Raw genomic sequence first — 18,894 nt, 5'->3', positions numbered from 1 at the left:
AGACCATTGGACTAAGCTTGAATACTTAAATTTTATAAGTGTATTTGTATGAAACTCCAAATACTTTGAGAGACATGGTAGGAAGAAATTCTGCAAAGCAGTTTAGGGGACGGGGGAGAAGAAAAAAGAAAAGCCCTAGTTGTTTGAAATAAGTTAGTGTCTGATCCAAATCAAGAGGACCATGCGTGAGGGAAACCTTGCAGGATTGGGATCCACTCCTGCAATCACATCCGTATTGATCATATTGACATGTCTATCGTGGCTTAAATGAGGTTCTGCATAAGGATCCAGCCACGTGGATGAATGAGGACTTATCGGATTGTAATCTTTTTAAGGCAGGGATTTTTGTGTCTCTGTAAAAGTTAATGCATCCCAAAAGGGCTATTGAAGTGATATACAAACATAATTGTTTATTAAATGTTGACAGCATGCTTGGTGATATAAAAAGTAAAAGAAAATGTGGTTCCTTATTCCTAGAATTTATTTGTGAACTCCGTTACAGTTTAACTGTATTGTGAAATTTTAATTTGTGTCTCAAACCTTCGCTCCAAATAATTTGTTGCTCACAATTGTATTTAGGTGAGGTTAGTGAAATATTGTTTATTGCTATAGAGAGAAAATTAAATTAAATTTCAACCCCATGCTACAGTAGCACACTTATATTTGGAAGTGTTTTGGAATTGCATAAGATGGGGTTGTTAAAACCAGATGTAAACAGGCTAAATCCACTTGGAAGCAGATATAGCAGAGCTTCATACCACAGAGAAGTCCAAAAGGGTTTAACTAGGAGTAATGGAATAAATAAAGCAAAAGCTTAATGTCAGAACACTTGTTCAGGTAGTAAGGTCTGACTGTGGAATAGTCTCTCAGTGGAAGTTATGGAAATATTCTTAGTGAAACCCATTTAAAACTAGATTTGAATATACGCTGTAGGGAACATTCTTGCATTGGCAGGGAGGCTGAAAAGATGCTCTAATAAGCCTTTCTTCAGTCTTTAATTTCTGTTCACCGCAGAGTTAGCGTGAGAACACACTTCCAAAGGGTATAGTGTAAAAGGGGTCTATTGTATAAGTCAACACGGAATTCTAAGAATGCAAAATGGCATCTACATCTGTGGGAAATTTTCTACTTCTGTAATTAGTGCAGACAAAAATGAATCAGTTAAAGCATCTTTTACTGAACTACTGTTCTTCCATTACTTAGTGTTAAACCAAACACAGGATGACTTAAATCTAGAAATATTTTGGGAGCAATTTTGCGTGTGAGGCAGGAGAGAGAACGTGAACGTTAGATTCATTGACCATTTCATTTTGCAAGAAGTGATTGTTCTTTGGGTTTGCATCAGTGTGGATCCCAATGTAGGTGCACATGAGACTGGGGTTTTTTTTGAATAGCAGTGTTCCTGCCCTGTGCTCCCATGTGAGGGTATAAAGAGTGGGGTGGCTTGACACTCCCTAAGTTCCCTCTTATCACCCATACCAGTGAGATGGAATCTAGTTGGTGTGCAACCGCTAGACTTTAGATTTGGCCAAACTTCTTAAAATTTTTCTGAAACTCTTCAGAACTACTTTTTCCTGTATTTTGATCACTCTAATCTGTTCTAGTGCTTGTTGAACCAAAAGCCGCTAAGCAGACCCCTCTGTACAGCCCTCATCCCATACAGACCGTCCCCCGTACAGGGACTTAGAATCAGTGGACTCAAAACTTGCAGGCATCAAGCAAGTCTAGACTGTCCTGTGATGAACTAATTCTTCTGAAAGATGGTCACAGCATATACCTATTCTGCTTGGGAGAGTCCCACATCCCAGGCAAGGGCTCAGTCTTCCTCTGCTTCTCTGCAAGAACCTGCAATTTGAAAGATGTGAGGCTGAAGCTCTCATCTTCGGGAGCAATCTGTGGTTCTTCTGTGTCAGGATCCTGACCAGGGCTGTTGAGAATAGGGGTCAGAGCAGGGTCAAACTTGAGGTTGAGAGGAGCATAGGAGTTCATAGTCAAGTTCCAAGCCAGGGTCGATACCAAGGATCAGAGTCCAAGTCAACTTTCAGGGTCTGAGTCAGGAGGTGAGGTCCAAATCGAGGTGAGGTTCAAGCCAGAAGTTCGAGAACATGGAGCAGGAGTGGTCAGGAAAGCTACAGGAGATCTGTGCTGTTGGCTGGACACTTTCTGGAACATCCCTTGAGTTTATAGAAAGTCAGGAGCCAGGGGGCTGCTGTCTGTCAGACCCCTTGAAGTGGGGCTTCCTTTTGTCTGTGTCCTCAGCGGGTCATGGGTAGTGGAGCGCAAGCTGATTGTGGCTCCCACTGAGTGGCAGCATGGAGATGTCCTCTGCCTAGCAGCTCTTCAGGCCTTGGTTCAAGACCTAGAATATAAGGACAATTGGATCTGATTCCACTTTCAATCTCAAAGACCTCTTTTATGCTCAAGCTTGCATCTTCTAGTGTTCCATCTGTTAGGCAGGTGATTCAAAAAACCTCTGCAGAGAAACCAGATACAGCATCAGCATTGGCATCAGTACCGCTCCTGGCACCAAAGCTGTCAACATCTCAGAAATGGAAGCAGGGTGCTGAAAGAGCCTTTCTCAGACACTGAGACATGAGCTTGATGTCTTCTCACAGAGAGACAGGAGGCTGTTGGGTGGCAATTCAACCAAGTCCTGCAGGGCATTGAAGATGGATGGAAAGGAGCAGACTCCACTGGGCCTGGCATCAGAAACACTCCCCATGGATGTTGACTGTGGCACTGACAGGATGGACTCGGGATGCACCAGAGCCACTCTCGGCACCACCTGCACTCATAGTGCCTTACCAATCAATGCTAACTGTGGAGTAGATGTACTCCTCACAATACCCAGGACATGCCTTTTTGCTGGTGTCCAGCAGGGGCCCATCTCTGCTGGTGTCTGAATGGTGCCACCAAGAGACCCTGAGGGTCTCTACAGATCTCAACCACTAGCATGCCAGGATTGGCGCTGGTCTGGCCTTCAACCTGCCACCCTATCTGTACACATGGAATGCTACTGTGGCACTGTTGGGGCTGTAGGGGGCCCACCAATCCCCCAGCTATTGCGGAAGAGGAGGAGCCCCGCCCCCCCATCCCAAGGCTTTGTTAGCGAGATCTCAGTCACTGGAATACAGAGAGGAGCAAGATCTAAAGCTTTCACTTTCTGAGGACCTCTACTCGTCATCCGTGGACAAGGTGGTAGCCTCTTCAGTGTACAATTTCAAGGCCTTTCAGGAGTTTGGTGCAGATTGCAGTTACCTTGCTTTCTCTACAGCTCTCTGGCAAAGCTCCCTCATGAAGGGAGAGAGGAGCTGAAAGATATCATAAAAGGAAATTTTTTTCACACAACGCACAGTCAACCTGTGGAATTCCTTGCCAGAGAATGTTGTGAAAGCCAAGACTATAACAGGGTTCAAAAAAGAACTAGATAAATTTATGGAGGATATGTCCATCAATGGCTGTTAGCCAGAATGGACAGGGATGGTGTCCCTAGTCTCTGTTTGCCAGAAGCTGGGAATGAGTGACGGGATGGATCACTTGATGATGATTACCTGTTCTGTTCATTCCCCTCTGGGGCACTGGGCAACGGCCACTGTTGGAAAACAGGATACTGGGCTAGATGGACCTTTTGGTCTGATCCAGTATGGCCGTTCTTATGTAAGGAAGGTCAACTGGTGGCCAAGATGGCCTTTCAGGCAGCAATAGATGCCTTGGACACTGCAGCCAGGACTGTGGCCACTACAATGATTATGCAGAGCGTGTCATGGCTCCTAGTTTCGAGCATCCCTTGCAAGGCACAAGCCATAATTAAGGACTTGGCCTTCCAGGGTTTGGAAATGTTCACTGAAAGGAGTGACAGCACCCTATGTTTGCTGAGAGATTCTAAAATGACTTTACACTCCTTGGGAATCTATGCTTCCCCACCTTACTGAAAGTTGTACCGCCCTCAACCATTTCACCAGCAGAGACAACGTACTCCATCTTACCACCGACAAATAGAGTTCCATACCAAGAAACATCTGATGTAGAACAAGGGGCAACCACCTTCCTCAATCTTTGCCCCACACTCTGCCAAGATTTGTCAGCAGAGTAGATGAGACATTTGAGAGCTGCATCAGAACTAGTCCATGGAGCACGACATTCGGAAGTCATCTTGCTCCATTCCACCGTGCCTGGACCTCAGACAGATACGTGCTGGACATCAATGCCCATGACTACCCCATCCAGTTCCGCTGACTGCCCCCTTCCATGTTCTCTTTGGGGACCCTTCTCACGAGAGCCTGTTTTGAACAGAAGTGGCCTTGTTGCTTTGTTTAGGAGCCATAGAGGAATTTCCTCAGGGGAAGAGGCTTCTATTCCTGGTATTTCTTTATTCTAAAGAAGAATGGTTTTTATCTTATCCTAGACTGAGAAGGCTCAACAAATATATATGCTGTCTCCGGTTCAAGTAGTCATGCTTGCCGCCATCTTTCCATTGCTCCAAGCTAAAGGCTGGTTTGTGGCTGTCAACTTGCAGGATAAACACTGCCATCTATCTGGCCCACAGGAAGTATCCAAGGTTCACAGTAGAGTCCAATCTTTATTAGTACAGGATTCTGCCCTTTGGACTCTCTACAGCACCGAGAGATTTTACCAAGTGCCTGGCCATAATGGTGACACATCTAAGGAAACGGGGAATCCATGTCAACCTATACCTAGACACTTGGCTGATCGGGGCATGTTCCAGGAGGAAATTGTAACAGCCCTAGACCATACCCTTCCCTGTTCTACTTGGGGACTCCTGGTGGACTACGAGAAGTGTCTCTCGCACTTGTGCAGATGATGTAGGTCATAGGCTCTCTACTTGACTCCAGTTTGGGAAAAGTTTTCCTGCTAGAGTACAGGTTCTGGTTCCTTCAGTCAGTAGTGCAGGACACATGGACATGATCAATGATATTGTGTACCGGGGCTCCTTGGCTATGTTCCACATGCAAGTATGTGCTGCTGCTTATCAGACTTCACCTGCAGCCTCTACAATGATGGCTGAGGGTTGTCTACTCCCTATCCAGCCATCATGCGGACAAACAAGTCATGGTCTCGCCCCAAGTCCTGTGGGAGCTCATGTTCAGTGGCTCTAGTCACCATGCAAGAAAGGGAGTGCCCTTCTCAGTCCTCTCTCAGACGATGACCTTGGACACAGACGCATCAGAGACAGGCTGGGCTGCACACCTGAACCACTTCAAAATGTGGTCTCAGGATGATATTGAACTCCATGTGAACATTTTGGAACTGAGGGCTGTAGCTTTTCTTCCTGTCTTCCAGAACTCGTTAGTGCAGATCCTGAGGGGCTACATGTTGTTGATGTGCTATATAAGCAAACAAGGAGGGGCTTGATCATCATCTTCCTCCTCCCCCTCCCCCCCCCCCAAGACAATTGAGTTTTGGGAATAGTGCTATCAGTATAGAGTGACCCGTTAGTGCTGCACCTACCAGGAGGCAGCAACAACACAACAGACTTTTCTGAACAAGAATGTGGTAGCCAGCCATGAGTGTCCACTGCAGAAATCCATCCTGGACCTGATATTTCACCAGTGGGGGACTCCCATTTTAGATGTATTCCCACGCTTATTATCCATCAGCGTGGACTTATGCTCCAAAAGGAGGTGTGAGCTTCAGCTCCCTTCTGGATGCCTTTCTACTCTGGTGTTCTTGAGGACTCCTAAATTCCTTGCCACCGATCCCCCTAATCCTCAAGATAATATCCAAGATCATATATAATCCTACAGTCATCATGATAGTTCCCTACTGGCTGAGGCAGCTCATTCTGTCAGATATCCAGTCAGCCCCTCATGTGTCTTCCCACCTGTCTGGGCATGCTATCACAGAACCAGGGTCAAATATTGCAACCAGACCCATAATCACTGGACACGTTGGCTGGATGAGCAGGACCAGGAAATTATTTTACAAAGGTAGGAACCTTCCACCAGGAAAACTGTTCCTCGAATTGGAAAAGATTTCCCATATAGACAGCCCAGAACTATGTGAATTCAGTAGAGGCTCTGACAATAAAGATTCTGGACTATGTACTTCTCCTGATACAGGCAGGTCTACTGTCTAGCTCCCTTAAAATCCATCTTGCAGTAATATCAGCGTCTTATGCCCCAGTACGGGCTCATTCAGTCTTGTGTGCCTCAAGGGTCTTCTTCATACCTACCCTCCATTTAGAGACCCGACTCCCATATGAAAGCTTAATGTTGTTCTCCTACAGTGTATGGAGCCTCCATTCAAACCATTAGCAGAGTGTTCATTAAACCAACTCACCATCAAAACCCTCTTTCTTGTAATCATCATATCACCATGGAGAGTCAGTGAACTGTAACTTTTTATGGCTGGATCACCAGATACATCCTTCCACAAGGACAAAGTGGTAATGAAACCACACTTTAAGTTCATCCCTAAAGTGGTCTTGGAATTGCACCTGAGCTGGTCTGTTACCTTACCAGTCGTCTTCTTGAAGCCACACTCTTCGCCCAGAGAAAAGAAGCTTTATACTCTTGATATTTTCAGGGTCTTACTTTATGACATCAACAGGACCAAGCATGGGCAGTGGGTATAATAGGCCAGGGGAGGCTGAGCCTCCCCTGGCACTGCTGCAGCTACCAGACCCCCAGTTGCGGGGTTTGGGGGGGAAGTTTTTGCTTTATTATGCTCATGTAGGTTCCGGGATGGCTGAGGAGGTGGTATGTGCTATTCAGCTTCCTGGGTTCATCAGTAATCTCTCTGGACTCCAGGAAGCTGAGTAGCAAATACCGCCTCCTCAGTGCCCCGGAACCTGCATGGGCCATATCTAAAGCGTCTCTGCGAGAGTGAGACACTTTTCCCCAGGGCAGCTTGGGGTCTGGAGAGGGGAGGCGCGGCTGTGGCTCTGGCTGGCCCGGGGCTCCTCCAGCCATCAGTGGGGCACTTGTGGCTCTGGCTGTGGGGGGGGGTCGAGGAAGGAAGGGGCGGAGCCGGGGGCTAGCCTCCCCAAAGGGGGGCTCCACCCATCACCCGTGGGACCAAGCCTTTCAGATTTTCTCTGTGCTTCTTGGTGGCCATATACAGCACATTGAAAGGCCAAGCCATCTCATCCCAGAGAATCTCAAAGGGGATTGCACAGTGTATTTCCACCTGCTGTTAGTTGGCTGGTGAGCTGCTCCCGCTGAACCTCAAGGCACACTTCACTAGGGCATAAGCAACATCCGTGGTCTGCTTCAGAAAAGTGCTGATCTCCAAGATCTGTCCGGCAGCCATGTGGAGCAGCCCATTGGCTTTTATTATACTCTTGACATGGCAACCAGAGCATATGCTAAGTTCGAAAGAGCTGCTGTTCTTCAGTCAGCCATTTGATTGATACTCCTTACTCACATGTCCGGAGAGAATACTGCTTGCCAGCCACCTACAGGGAGAACCAGACTGACACATACCCAGAGAGGGAGATCAGCTTAACAAAGGTTATGCAGATACTACTGAATTACATGTAGTCACTTTTAAGAATAGAGCTGCACTTTAATGTTTCCATGAATGTATTCGTAATTACTGTAGCTAACTCCTGACAATTCCAAAAGTAGGCTGAGTGACTGATTCATAGACATTATTTCAAACTTTAACTACAACAATAAAAATGAATTTATGTGCCCTGCAGTACCTCTGGTTCTTTGAGGTGTAGTAGTCAGTGTGGATCCCATGGCCTGCCCTCTGTCCCTGCTTTTTGGAGACCTCAGCAACACAGGCTTTGACTTGTGAGGGAACTGAAGGAAAGTTGTGGACACCTGGCCCTTTATGCCTTTGGTTGAGGCGATACAGACACATGCACTGACTGACACTAGCATTCAAAAAACCCAGCCTTGTTCACGTGGGGCGCGTGCACACCTATAGTGGGATCCACACTGATTACATCATCTTGAAGAGCCACAGTTACTGTGTAGGGTAAGTAACTGTTCTTTTTAGCTCTGGAAGAGGGTTTCTGTTCTGGCAGAATTGCTTACCATGGGTTGGGCTTCATTTTCAATAGTGTGTTTTCTTTTTAAGCCTGAAGCCGACAATGACATGCCAGTGGAGGTACACGTCAATTCAGGTGAAGAAAGAACCATGAAGTAGAATGCGCCATCGCTTCCCATCAAACAGGTAAGGGATAAGGATTGGTCACAATTGTTTCTCAAAACAGTCTAGGCAAATGAAGGCAGTATTGTCCAGTGCTCAGACCAGGGGACGTGGAAGTGATTTAAGTTCTAATTCAGGTTTTGCTACTGACTCACTGTATAACTGTGGGCAATGACCACTCTAGCCTTCAGAGCCTTCACATGACCACTCTAGCCTTCAGTTTCCACATTCCTGGAATGAGGGTAATAATCAACCTTTTTAAAGCAGGTTAAGATCACAGGACAAAAAATGCTATGTAACTGAAGAGTATTACTACTGTTTATTGTTAATAATGTAGATTAATCTGTGGCATGAATGAGGTTTGCATTAAACTCTGCTGCCCCTATATTTTATTTGATAAGATAGTGGACCTGTTTAAAATATACATATCATAGTTATATAGCCAGCTAATTTTTTTAAGTGCTGCTTTGAAGTTTGCAAATACAGTATAGAAATGTTTGGTTTGGTTTTGTCTGCAAGATTGACAATGTGGTTGACAGATGCATTGTCAGTTCTCTGGGCTTCCCTCCCAGTACACTGATCTCTACCATTTTAATCTGTGTTACACAGAAGAATGATTCTACTCTAGAAAGTGACTGTAAAAGTGATATTGTGGGTTTGTGTTTGTTTCTCAAAGACTTCTGTATCAAATAAGCTCAGTTTACAAGCAGAATGTTCCTCCCCCACCTCAACTGCCAGCCCTGTAAACTCCATCTAGGTTTGAAAAACAGGTTGAGGTCATTGAATTTCATGAGTCATCAGCACTAACAAAGGTTCTGCAGTTATGACTGAATGCACACATCTCTTGAATAACAATGCCTCATTTTTACATAGTCACTTTTAAGAGCAGAGCTGCACTTTAATGTTTCCATTAATGTATTCGTAATTACTGTAGCTAACTCCTGACAATTCCAAAAGTAGGCTGAGTGACTGATTCATAGACATTATTTCAAACTTTAACTACAACAATAAAAATGTATTTACCTTTTTCAAACTAGCTACCTAAAATAGAAATAAACATAAGAAAGAGGAGAAAAGGTTTGTCTTGAGTTAGAGGCATGAGGGAAAACAGAAAGGAAGAGGATGTGTAATTAAAGTATTTTTCACTGTGAATTAGGAAGGATCTAAATGCTACAAAAATGTTAATATTGTCTTCTGTATATAAAGATGAGTCTGCAAGTGTCAGGTTAATCAGAAACATTAAATTGTCCTTCCAATACCACTAGATATTTTATATACAAATAGACCTATTTTCAGATGTTTTTATTTCACCTTTTGAGAACTTACCTAAATTATTTGTCTCTAAGCAAAGGGAGGGGGGAATCATACTCTTAACGTTCACTTTACATATTTATATTTTTCAAAGCTCTGTTCCCAAAATTTATCAGTCCCAGTACTGGACTCACATAATGCAAATAAGTTTGAACAACATCTCCAGTGCAAGCTGGTGTCTAAATTCCTGATTTGTGAAGTGTCTCTGGTGTCCATTTTACCATATCTATTTACTTAACTCTTTTAAACATTTAATTCTTTAAATATGTTTGAATGGTTAAAAGAGGGAAGTGTAGCCCTTGAAATACCACTTACTTTTCCACAAGTTGTCTGTAGAGAAGCTACAATGAACTTTTTATACATTGAGCCACTTAAAAACTTCAGTCCTTGGCCTGAGGGAACGAGATGGTGAAAGCTCAATTCTGTGTCTGTTGTCAGCTGTGCTGAGGAATGGCTGGCGATTTGTGATCACTGCTTAGATTAGAGTCCATAGACTTTTCTTGAGTCAGGGCATTTTGTTAGATTTGGGTAATCCCAGTGCTGGAGATCAGTACTGTAATTTTTTAAGAAGACACATTTTTTCTACTTACACTGCTTAGGATAATGCTTAAATATGTCAGATTGTGCTTTTTTCTTTTTATTTCATTCTCCTTTTAAGTCACTTGCAATACTAATATTTGATTCTGGCTACTAAAATAGGGCAAAATCAGGCCCGCAGACAGGGAGGGGCAAAGGGGTAATTGCCCAGGGGCCTGGACGATTTAAAAGGGCACCCCCCAGCCCGGCTGCCGCTGCTGGGGTAGCAATGGTGGTGGCCAGGAGCCCCAGGCCCTTTTAATCGCCTGGGCGGGCGGCAGGGCCCGCGCTGCAGAAGCAGCGGGTTGGGGAAGTCGGTGGCTGCCCCATGCCGCCCCTGCAAGGAAACGCCTCCCCTCTGCTGCAGGCACCAGCAAGGGGCAAGTAGGACTGGGTGGGACCCTGAGGGGGTGGGACCGCTCTGTGTTCCCAAGCTTCAGCTGTTCTGCCCCCTAGGACTGTGCTGGGAGAGGGGATTCCTGCTCCGTGCTGACTCAGCAGGGCTGGTGAGTGCGGCCGGGGGTCGAGGCATGGAGGAGTGGGTCTGGGGGAGAGAGAGGGTGGGGGGCGCTGGGCAGTGAGGAAGGTTTGTGTGTTTTGGAGTGCTAGACGGGGCGGTTGTTGGGGGTTGCTGGGCAGGTGGGCGGCCTGTGTGTATTGGGGCACTAGGCAGTGGGGGGGTCTCTGTGGAGTGCTGTGTAGTTGTAGTGGAGGGGCTGTGGGGAAGGGCATTGGGTCATGCAGGGTTGGGGCGATCTGTGTGTGTTGGGGTGCTGGGCAGTTGCGGTGGGGCTGTGGGCAGGGGGGAGTTCTGGACAGGGATGGTGGTGTGCAGGGCGCTGGGCAGTTGTGGTGGGGCTGTGGCTGGGGGAGGCTGGGCATAGCGAGTTGGGGGGTGTTGGGTGGGGGGCTGTGTGGCACGGCATGGGCCCCCCCCCCAAGGGGAGGGGGCACACTTGCAGCACAGGGCTGGGTGGGCCAGTGGGAGTCTGGTGGCTGCCAGTCAGTAAACAGTGCTCTTGCACTCGGCTGGACAGAGCGGGGCCGCCCCATCCATGCCATGCCCCATTGCCCCTGGCCAGCCCCTCGCTCTGGGTACTGACCTCCCCGTGCCATGCTTCACTGCCCTCATGGGGGCCCACAAATATGTTTGGCACCGGGCCCACAAAAGATTAATCCAGTCCTGGCTCCTAGGCGCACACGGGGTGGTACTGGTGGCGGCAAAGGCAGTCAGGCAGGCACATCCCTTTCTAGGGGGCTCATTGACTGTTCTACCCTGGGGCCCAGAATTGCTGTCCGCAGGCCTGGGCAAAATCCTGCCCTCACTCATCTGAACTTGCTATAGGACAGGTCTTTGGGTTATGCTGTTAGGACAGAATGACTTTGCAGTGATGCTGTGGAGACCCCCTTTAGCAATGTTTCCCAAATGGTGGGTTTTGAGAAGTCTCGGTGCCCCAAAGGCACCCCCAAATCCCACAATTTCACTTCCCCTAGGCACCAGGCAATGTCAGCGTGGAGGAAGCAGACAGGGGCAAAAAGTGGATAGTCAGCAGCCTGGTAGCAATCGTGGCTAGGCGGGGAGAGGAAAGGTGGCGGGGGCTGTAGGAGGGGGCAGGGCTGGGAGAGGACAGCATGGGGGCTGGTAGGAGCTGAGCAGTGGGCTTGGGCTGAGACAGGGAGGGAGGAGTAGGGGGCTGGAGAAGGGGAATGGGGGGGGAGGGGGTATAGTGGTGGATCCCCAAAATTAATGTTTACTATTCGTTCTTCATCTATCTAATTTTGTTAACTTTAATGCAGTTACTCTGGGTTTACACGAGTGTAAATCAGATTAGAATCAGGTCCTGTATATTTAACAGGCATGAAAAGTTGTTCAGTGGTAAAACGTATTGGTTACGCAAATTCAAGTTGGGATGTATTGTTGGAGAGTGCTCTCCCCACTTCTTATGTTCCCCAGTCACAACATTCCCCAGCCAGAGGAGTGAAGTTATCTGTGGCTTATGTGATAGTTATAGTATGAGCTCCTTGCAGCAGGGTCTTGTTGTGTGGGTTTGTACAGCACCTAGCACAGTGGGTTCTACTATAATACAAATAAGTAAACCACTGCACTACAAAGATATCTATATTTATTAGAATGTGCCTTGAGCAATTGTTGATTAAATTGCAAACCAAAATAAGTATGGTTTTTAATTGCAAATCAGCAGTGGCAAAAAATAAGCCTACGGTATTAATTTTATTTCCTTCCCTTCTTTGGACACAGGTGCATAGAAGATTTAGACAAGATCAACATTTTTCTATATATATACAGAGAGAGAGAGAGAGAGAGAGAGGAAGATGACTGAAGAATCTGTTTTGATTCCAAGTATAGTTAACCTGTGTTCTGCCTCAGGACAGACTGACTTTGCACTATCTGGTACTCTGGGATGGATTCTCTGTGAATGGACGCTGCCTAGAATTTGTCAGCTGGAAACTTTTAGGCCTCAGTCCTGCAACAGCGTCTGGAGAGCTTTAAGGGTCTGCCCATGCAGATCCTTTTGAAGGATCTGCACCGCAAGTAGCAAGTCTCAAAACTCCTCAATCTCTTGTTACTATTTATATACATAATTAAAATTCAAATTAAATAAATGTGTCGTGCTTTTTTTCCTTTCTCTTTTCACATTCTTTAAATGAACTTAATCTTATCTGATATTTGCACCGTTTCTGAAGAGGAGTAAGTTAGAGTGATTCTCAGGGCCAACTAACAATGTTTATTTTTTTAAACGGAGGGGGGAAAAAGCATAAGTAGCATGTCAGTGGTGTTAACATTGGTTAACAGATTATCAATGAAAACAATTACAACGACCCTCTGTTTTGTCTGAGTCTTCCCCCTTTTTTATACAAATCTTCTGCCTCATCTGTTCCAGTGGGAGGTATATAATGGAGCATCTGTGAGTTCCTTTCTAGTAGATGGATGGGAATGGAGTTGTTTGTTTGTTCCTTTTTTTGCTTGAATGCACAGCTCAGTGAGGATCGGAATGGTGGGAACCAGCTATAGCATAACCGGTGACTGTGTCCTTATTCTCAGCCAGGCGGAGGAGAGACTGTGGAACAAAGGGAATGCAAAAGCATTTTCAAGATTTCTAAATGGTTCTGTGCACAATAGATATCCTTTTCACTATTTGCTGCCACGTACATTAATCATATCCATATTGAGAGATTCTTTTGAAGATTGACGAAATGTCAATAGCTCACAGCATTTAGACTTTGTTAGTGAGACTTTAATACTTGCAAATTAACCCAAAGGAGTATATGTAAAATACCCTGTGCAGTTCTTGGCATGTCTTAACGTCCCAAAAAGATCAGGCAAGAGAGTAAAAGCAAATTGGATTCAGTTACTACTTGGCAAATGTTCTTGCTGCGTTTATTCTATGGATTATGAAAAAACACAAGTTTTGCAATACAAATATTAGCTTGTGGGGGGATATTAATCAGGGCCACCTCTACAGCTCAGCCAGAGCGCGTATGGTTACCTAGGTCAGTAGAATCGTGTCACAGCAAAATGTTCCACACATGTTTGAGCAATTTATGCTGGATTGGGTGGTTGTGCCAATTCACCGAGGGACGCGGAACCCCTTTTTTAGCATGAAACTGCACAACGATCTTTGGTTTTATCTGGGTACTAAAGTCGTGTTTCTAATGTCAGCATATTTTAAAAAAAAAAAACCTCAGGCCAACCCCACAGAATTCTTCCATCAACCTAGCTGCTGCCTCTCAGGGAGGTGGATTACCTACACTGATGGGAGACCGCCTCCTATTGGCATAGGTAGTGTCTACACTGAAGCACGACAGCGGTGCAGCTGCGGTGCTGTAGCCGTGCCCCTGTAGAGTTTCAAGTGTAGACAAGCCCTCACTGTACTCTCTCTTCCATCTCATTAGTCTATCAAAACACTCGCTGTTGTTTGTTGTGGGGCACACCACTCCAGTACAAACACAAATTGTTGCTTCTCTGGTTCAGGAGAATAACATCTTGTATGTGCAGTTTTCTCCCAGAGAAAACAATTAGTTCCAGTTCAGTTAATTAGAAAAACAGATGTAGGTGCATAAATCTTGTTGAGCAGTGTTAGGCATACAGTATATAATGCCTTTGTTCTTGGTGCAGACTGTAAAACTAATACTGTGGGTATTGTTACATTATTTTAAAACAATATCCAGATGATTCAGAGACTTTGAATCCATATTTGAAGAATACGGTGGTTTGAAGAATCCATAACTGTAGGATTTTGTATAGTACCCAAATCCCCAAAGAAGCTTGAAACTAACATTGCTGGAATGCATTTTCCTACATCTCCCAGATTCTGATTTGTTTCTGTAACGTAACAAATGTCTTGTGTTCTGCTCTGTTCAGATTTGTAGGTTGTGGAGGATTTAAAGCTACTGCCCCTAACATTTTCTGCTTGTTGGCTATTGGCCTGATTTTTCAAAGGTGCATAATTTGCTTTTAAGTTAATTTGTGAGTACTTGACCCCTTATGGAACTGGGCCATTCCAGATCTTTCTTTAAAGTCATCACTGTAATTTTGTATTTAGACTATTTTATATTCAAAGAGAGACAACCTATTTTACCAGCCAGACAGTCTGGCTGTCTCAGGGGTAAAATAGAAGTGTGGTGCCTTGGCTTAGTCTCTTTATTGATAGGAACAGAAAATGAAGAAGATTAGCAGCAGGACTGGGATACTCAGATACCACAGATATGAGTTCAGTACAGATGCATGGATAGACTGATAAACAATAAAGTGTAAACAGCATGGAAATTACTGTGGTTTAAATGTCTTTCTGGGTGTAATTAATGAAAGATTGCAAAAAGAACAACAGAAGGAATGGTGGTGAAAATTAACAGTCGCAAATCTCTCCACAATCAAGATGTAGGTACTGAAGTTAAAAATGTAGCTTTCCTTGCAGCAGTGAAGGAACTGCAGTGACAAGGAGGGGAACCAGAGCTGCTGCAGATGAACAGGACCACCATGTGGATGGCCCTCTGCAATCTACAGATTTTGGGGCATCTGTGTTGTGACTCTGACACCTTTTTTCCATTGGAGGGAGGGACAGAGAGACAAACACACACACTTGTGCATGGCAGAAGCTGACACGGGTAATTTTTGTGGGCATTCCTGTATAATAGGGATGATCTAGACTTAATTTACTAAGATTTGAAAATTTAGCCATTGTGTTTGTACAGTAACTTTAATTTTTTAATATCTCTGTGGGCTTTACTGTGGTGGCTTATTGTTATGACCTATTACACTGATAACAATTAAGGTGAATTGCCTGAAATGTGCATCCAGACTCGTTAACTTGAAATATCTTCATTCAACTCCAGAGCTCAACATCTGCTTCTGCGAAGCATTTATCATCCTACCTTTCAGAAAAAATTACCCACATCTGCCACTGTTTCTTGGGACAGACATCAGGACCCATACACTGGATACTGGCTTCTTAATATAATGCCTTCCTTCTCTATATTCAGTCCATTCACAGGGAAGAGGTCTCAACAAAGATGGATAGGGTTTGAAGGATTGTAGAGACACCCCCTTCACATCAGCCAGCAGCATAAAGTGGGGTGGAGAAGAGATAGAAAGCTCTTTCTCTTTCAGCAGCTAGGTGATGGAGGAGCCAACTTACCAGACCCCTATTAGTCAAAGGATAATGTGAAAGATGCAAGTTGCAAATGGAGAAGTTGTAGGAAGAGCATCCTCCCGCTTTCCAACGGATTTTTTTGTTTTGTTTTAAAATGAAATGCTATAATAAAGCTAGCCAGCGTATTGACTCAGAAGACAAGAAAATAAAGTTTCCTATTTTCCTTCTGGGTTGAGTTTACAAATTGATTTTATGTACATTTAGCAACTTGCAGCCTCACTTCCTTTTATAACAAAGCCACTAGAGGAGCATTTCCTTCTTCACACAGCATAGCTCTGTGCAACCTGTACTTTCCAGTTTATACCATGAATCAGAAAAATAAACGTGGTTCAGAACATCGTACTTTTGCTTCATCCATGTGTAGAAAGAGTTGTAACTTAACACAATGCACAAGATTCTTCCTCGAGCTCATTGGGAATGGTGCCTACTTCGTGTCCAGGCTGAATTAGGCGCACTGTTTTTGGTCTGGATTGTTTTATATCTTAAAATCATTGTTTGCAAATGGCTTGAACTAAAACTGTCTAGTAAAAGCAATGAAGCTGACCCAAAGCAGCATGTTTACCATCACGTACCAGACTTGACGCACTTTCCATATCCTGCTAAAGATGTGAACTAGCTCCGGGCCTCCTCAGTGAGTCATTAAGAGACTCTGGAGGGAATGCCCTGCTCACACAGTACTCGCTGCTATCAAGTTCAGACAGGCATATTGCTCAACAGTATTATGTGCACACTAAAGAAAATGAAGACAAACAACTTGAATAGTTATTGAAGAATCCTGTTCTAGTAATAGCTGTGGCAAATGGCTTATTTCAAGTGTCTGTGGTTAGTTGCCAGGTTACTGATAAAATGGTATGTTGCACATTGTCCCTCCGCGGGTCCTCTCCCTTTGCACCTAACAATAACAAGATGCTACTCGGCTGTCATCCATCTTTGCCAACCAAGTTCAAAAGGAGCTGGAGCCAAATCATACACAGTCTTTTGCTGCCTACTAATTTAAGAGCTAGTACAGCACCCAGCCTCCATAAGGATATGTCCATGGGGCCTTACAGATGTTGGCTGTACGTTAACCTTCATGGAATGAGATCAGTACAATCTGTCCTTAGAGCAAAATGCATAGATGCTAAAGTCAGCAATTGTGTTTTGGCCATGAAGCATTTTCCAGGAATGAACAGTAAAGGGAAAAAAATCTTAGCTAGTGAAAAAGAGGTGAATTGTAATGGCATATATATGTTTTCTTTTTCTGCTAGCATTACTCTTCTAAAGGCTGTTTCTCAAAGGCTGGATAAGTAAAAGGTTCTTCTTAGCACGTGTTTTATGTATTCTTTGCCTCCGTTTCCTACGTGTAAAATGGGGCTCCCTACTAGCCTACCAGAGGGTTTTTTTGGGAGACTTATGGAAGTATTTTGAGAATCTCAGGGGAAAGGTGCTATAGAAATGTAAAGTATTACAATATTAATGTAGAATACAGAGTCGGCTCCTGGCTAGCCAATCGATAGCTCAAAACACTATTGAGGCAGGAAGGCAAAGAGCAAATTATTTTAGTTCTCTGTTGGGCAAGATAAGGAAGTAATAAAAATATGCAGAGATCTTACATAAAACCCCAGTCTCTTGTATTAATCATGCTTTGCACTTTCATCTGAGAAATGGAGTGCTTTATTAGCATTAATATATTCACAGTTCTCTTAGTAGGTAGGAAAGTGTAAAGTAGCAGTATTAATGATAATTCTGCAGGATTTACCATTTGTGGATGGGCCCCTGCCTGTTTTTCCCTGTGGTGTTTGAAGGAGAGGGATGACCTGTAACTACAATTTGTTTCTTTTTAAACAGTGAGTGCAAAACCAAACTTATTCCCAAAGCTTTCTGACTAGAGCCCTCGTTTTGGTTCCAGTTTCCATAGTAATGAAGGTACCTTTTCAGAAAATTACCTAGTTTAAGGAGGCTGGGAATAGCCACCAGATACACCTGAATGAATCAAAAAGCTATGCTAATAAATGGCTGAGGAGAGAGAGCCTAGAAGTGTGGGGAAAGTCGGATGGGAACTTCCAAAAGGACAGAGGTACTTAGCCCATGCTTACTAAAGGCAGTTAAGACCAGAAATTTGGAGATTTTATGCAAAACAGGGCATTTTATCATTGCCATATTTATTCATTTCCTCCTTTGCATAAACTTGCTTTCCCTGTTTCCATTTCCCCCTCCTTTAGTTTCTGGCTGGGTTCCCGTTCCCCAATTTTGAGTTTGTCCATGTCCCATTTGTCCTTAAGCTCCCTCCTGTATCCCCCGTGGCTTCCCTTTCCCCTCCATTCTCTCACACACACACACACACACACACACACACACACACACACACACACACACACACACACACACACACACACACACACACACACTTCCTCATGTCCCCTCTTCCGACCCCCGGCATTGATAACTCTTGCAATTTTATCATGAGTGCTGTGATATATGGTGTTTTTTCTTAAAATCCCTGTGCCTGCGTACAACTGATTGCATGAGGCTCACTTTATTTTTTTAAATGAGAGCTAATATTCTAGCCCTCATGATTGCGGAGAAAAGCCTGATCTGTGACCCAAATGAATGCTGATGGTTCAGAAGGCAAGCAGAAATAACCCAGATTTCATTATTTTGAAGCTATTCTCCCAGGGGAGTCTGACTCATAATTTTAGAACTTTTAGAATTTGGGAGTGGTAATGTCACCTGCCACCCACCCAACGAGTGGCCTGCAAACCGCCCGATAGCCACAGTCATCTGACTGCAGTGACTGCCTCCCTGGCACCACTCCGTCCACACTGCCCAGTGCTCTAGCTAGATTTCTGTGGAGGTATGTGGGTTAGGGGCTGTGCTCCAGGCAAAGTCTCTATGGTTAGGGTCTTGGAGAGCTCCTAGGCCTCGAAGGTTTTGAGTCTTAGAGCAGGTCCTCCTCCAACCAGCTCCCCTGCTCTTACCGAAATAGGCATGCCTGGCCCAGCCAGGAGACTCTGTGGCTCTGGCTTGTCCCCCGCAATTGACTCCAAGGGCCTGCAAGCTGCCACGCTCCAGGCCAGAGAGAAGGAGGAGAGGTCCTTCTCTGGACAGAGGGACTGCCTGCCCTGCCCCCTCAGCACCTGTGCAGCCAGGTGTCTGAGGCCCAGGGAGTGATCTGGGGAATGCCTGCAAGCAGTTTGATTAGAGTAGGCCCCAGAGCCTCAGCCTTACACAATGGCTT

The 18,894-nt window shown here is 44.9% G+C and overlaps 2 protein-coding genes across 3 annotated transcripts in view; one reads left to right on the top strand and one right to left on the bottom strand.

Moving 5' to 3' along the window:
• Positions 1–1,989, bottom strand: part of C1HXorf58 (chromosome 1 CXorf58 homolog) — a 94,546-nt gene extending 92,557 nt beyond the window's left edge. Inside the window, exon 1 of the mRNA XM_074943742.1 lies at positions 1,778–1,989. Coding sequence (XP_074799843.1) covers positions 1,778–1,989 — 212 coding nt within the window. The remainder of the gene's footprint in view (positions 1–1,777) is intronic.
• Positions 1–12,569, top strand: part of APOO (apolipoprotein O) — a 76,126-nt gene extending 63,557 nt beyond the window's left edge. Inside the window, exons 9-10 of one of the 2 annotated variants that reach the window (XM_074968267.1) lie at positions 8,050–8,145; positions 12,266–12,569. In XM_074968267.1, coding sequence (XP_074824368.1) covers positions 8,050–8,118 — 69 coding nt within the window. In that variant the 3' untranslated portion in view covers positions 8,119–8,145; positions 12,266–12,569. The remainder of the gene's footprint in view (positions 1–8,049; positions 8,146–12,265) is intronic. The other variant, XM_074968275.1, reaches the window with a different exon arrangement.
• The last annotated feature ends 6,325 nt before the right edge of the window (positions 12,570–18,894 follow it).

This window comes from Natator depressus, chromosome 1 (assembly GCF_965152275.1).
Source record: "Natator depressus isolate rNatDep1 chromosome 1, rNatDep2.hap1, whole genome shotgun sequence".
NCBI lineage: Eukaryota > Metazoa > Chordata > Testudines > Cheloniidae > Natator > Natator depressus.
Note: the sequence above shows the minus strand (reverse complement) of the source record. Positions and strands in the feature narration are given on the sequence as shown.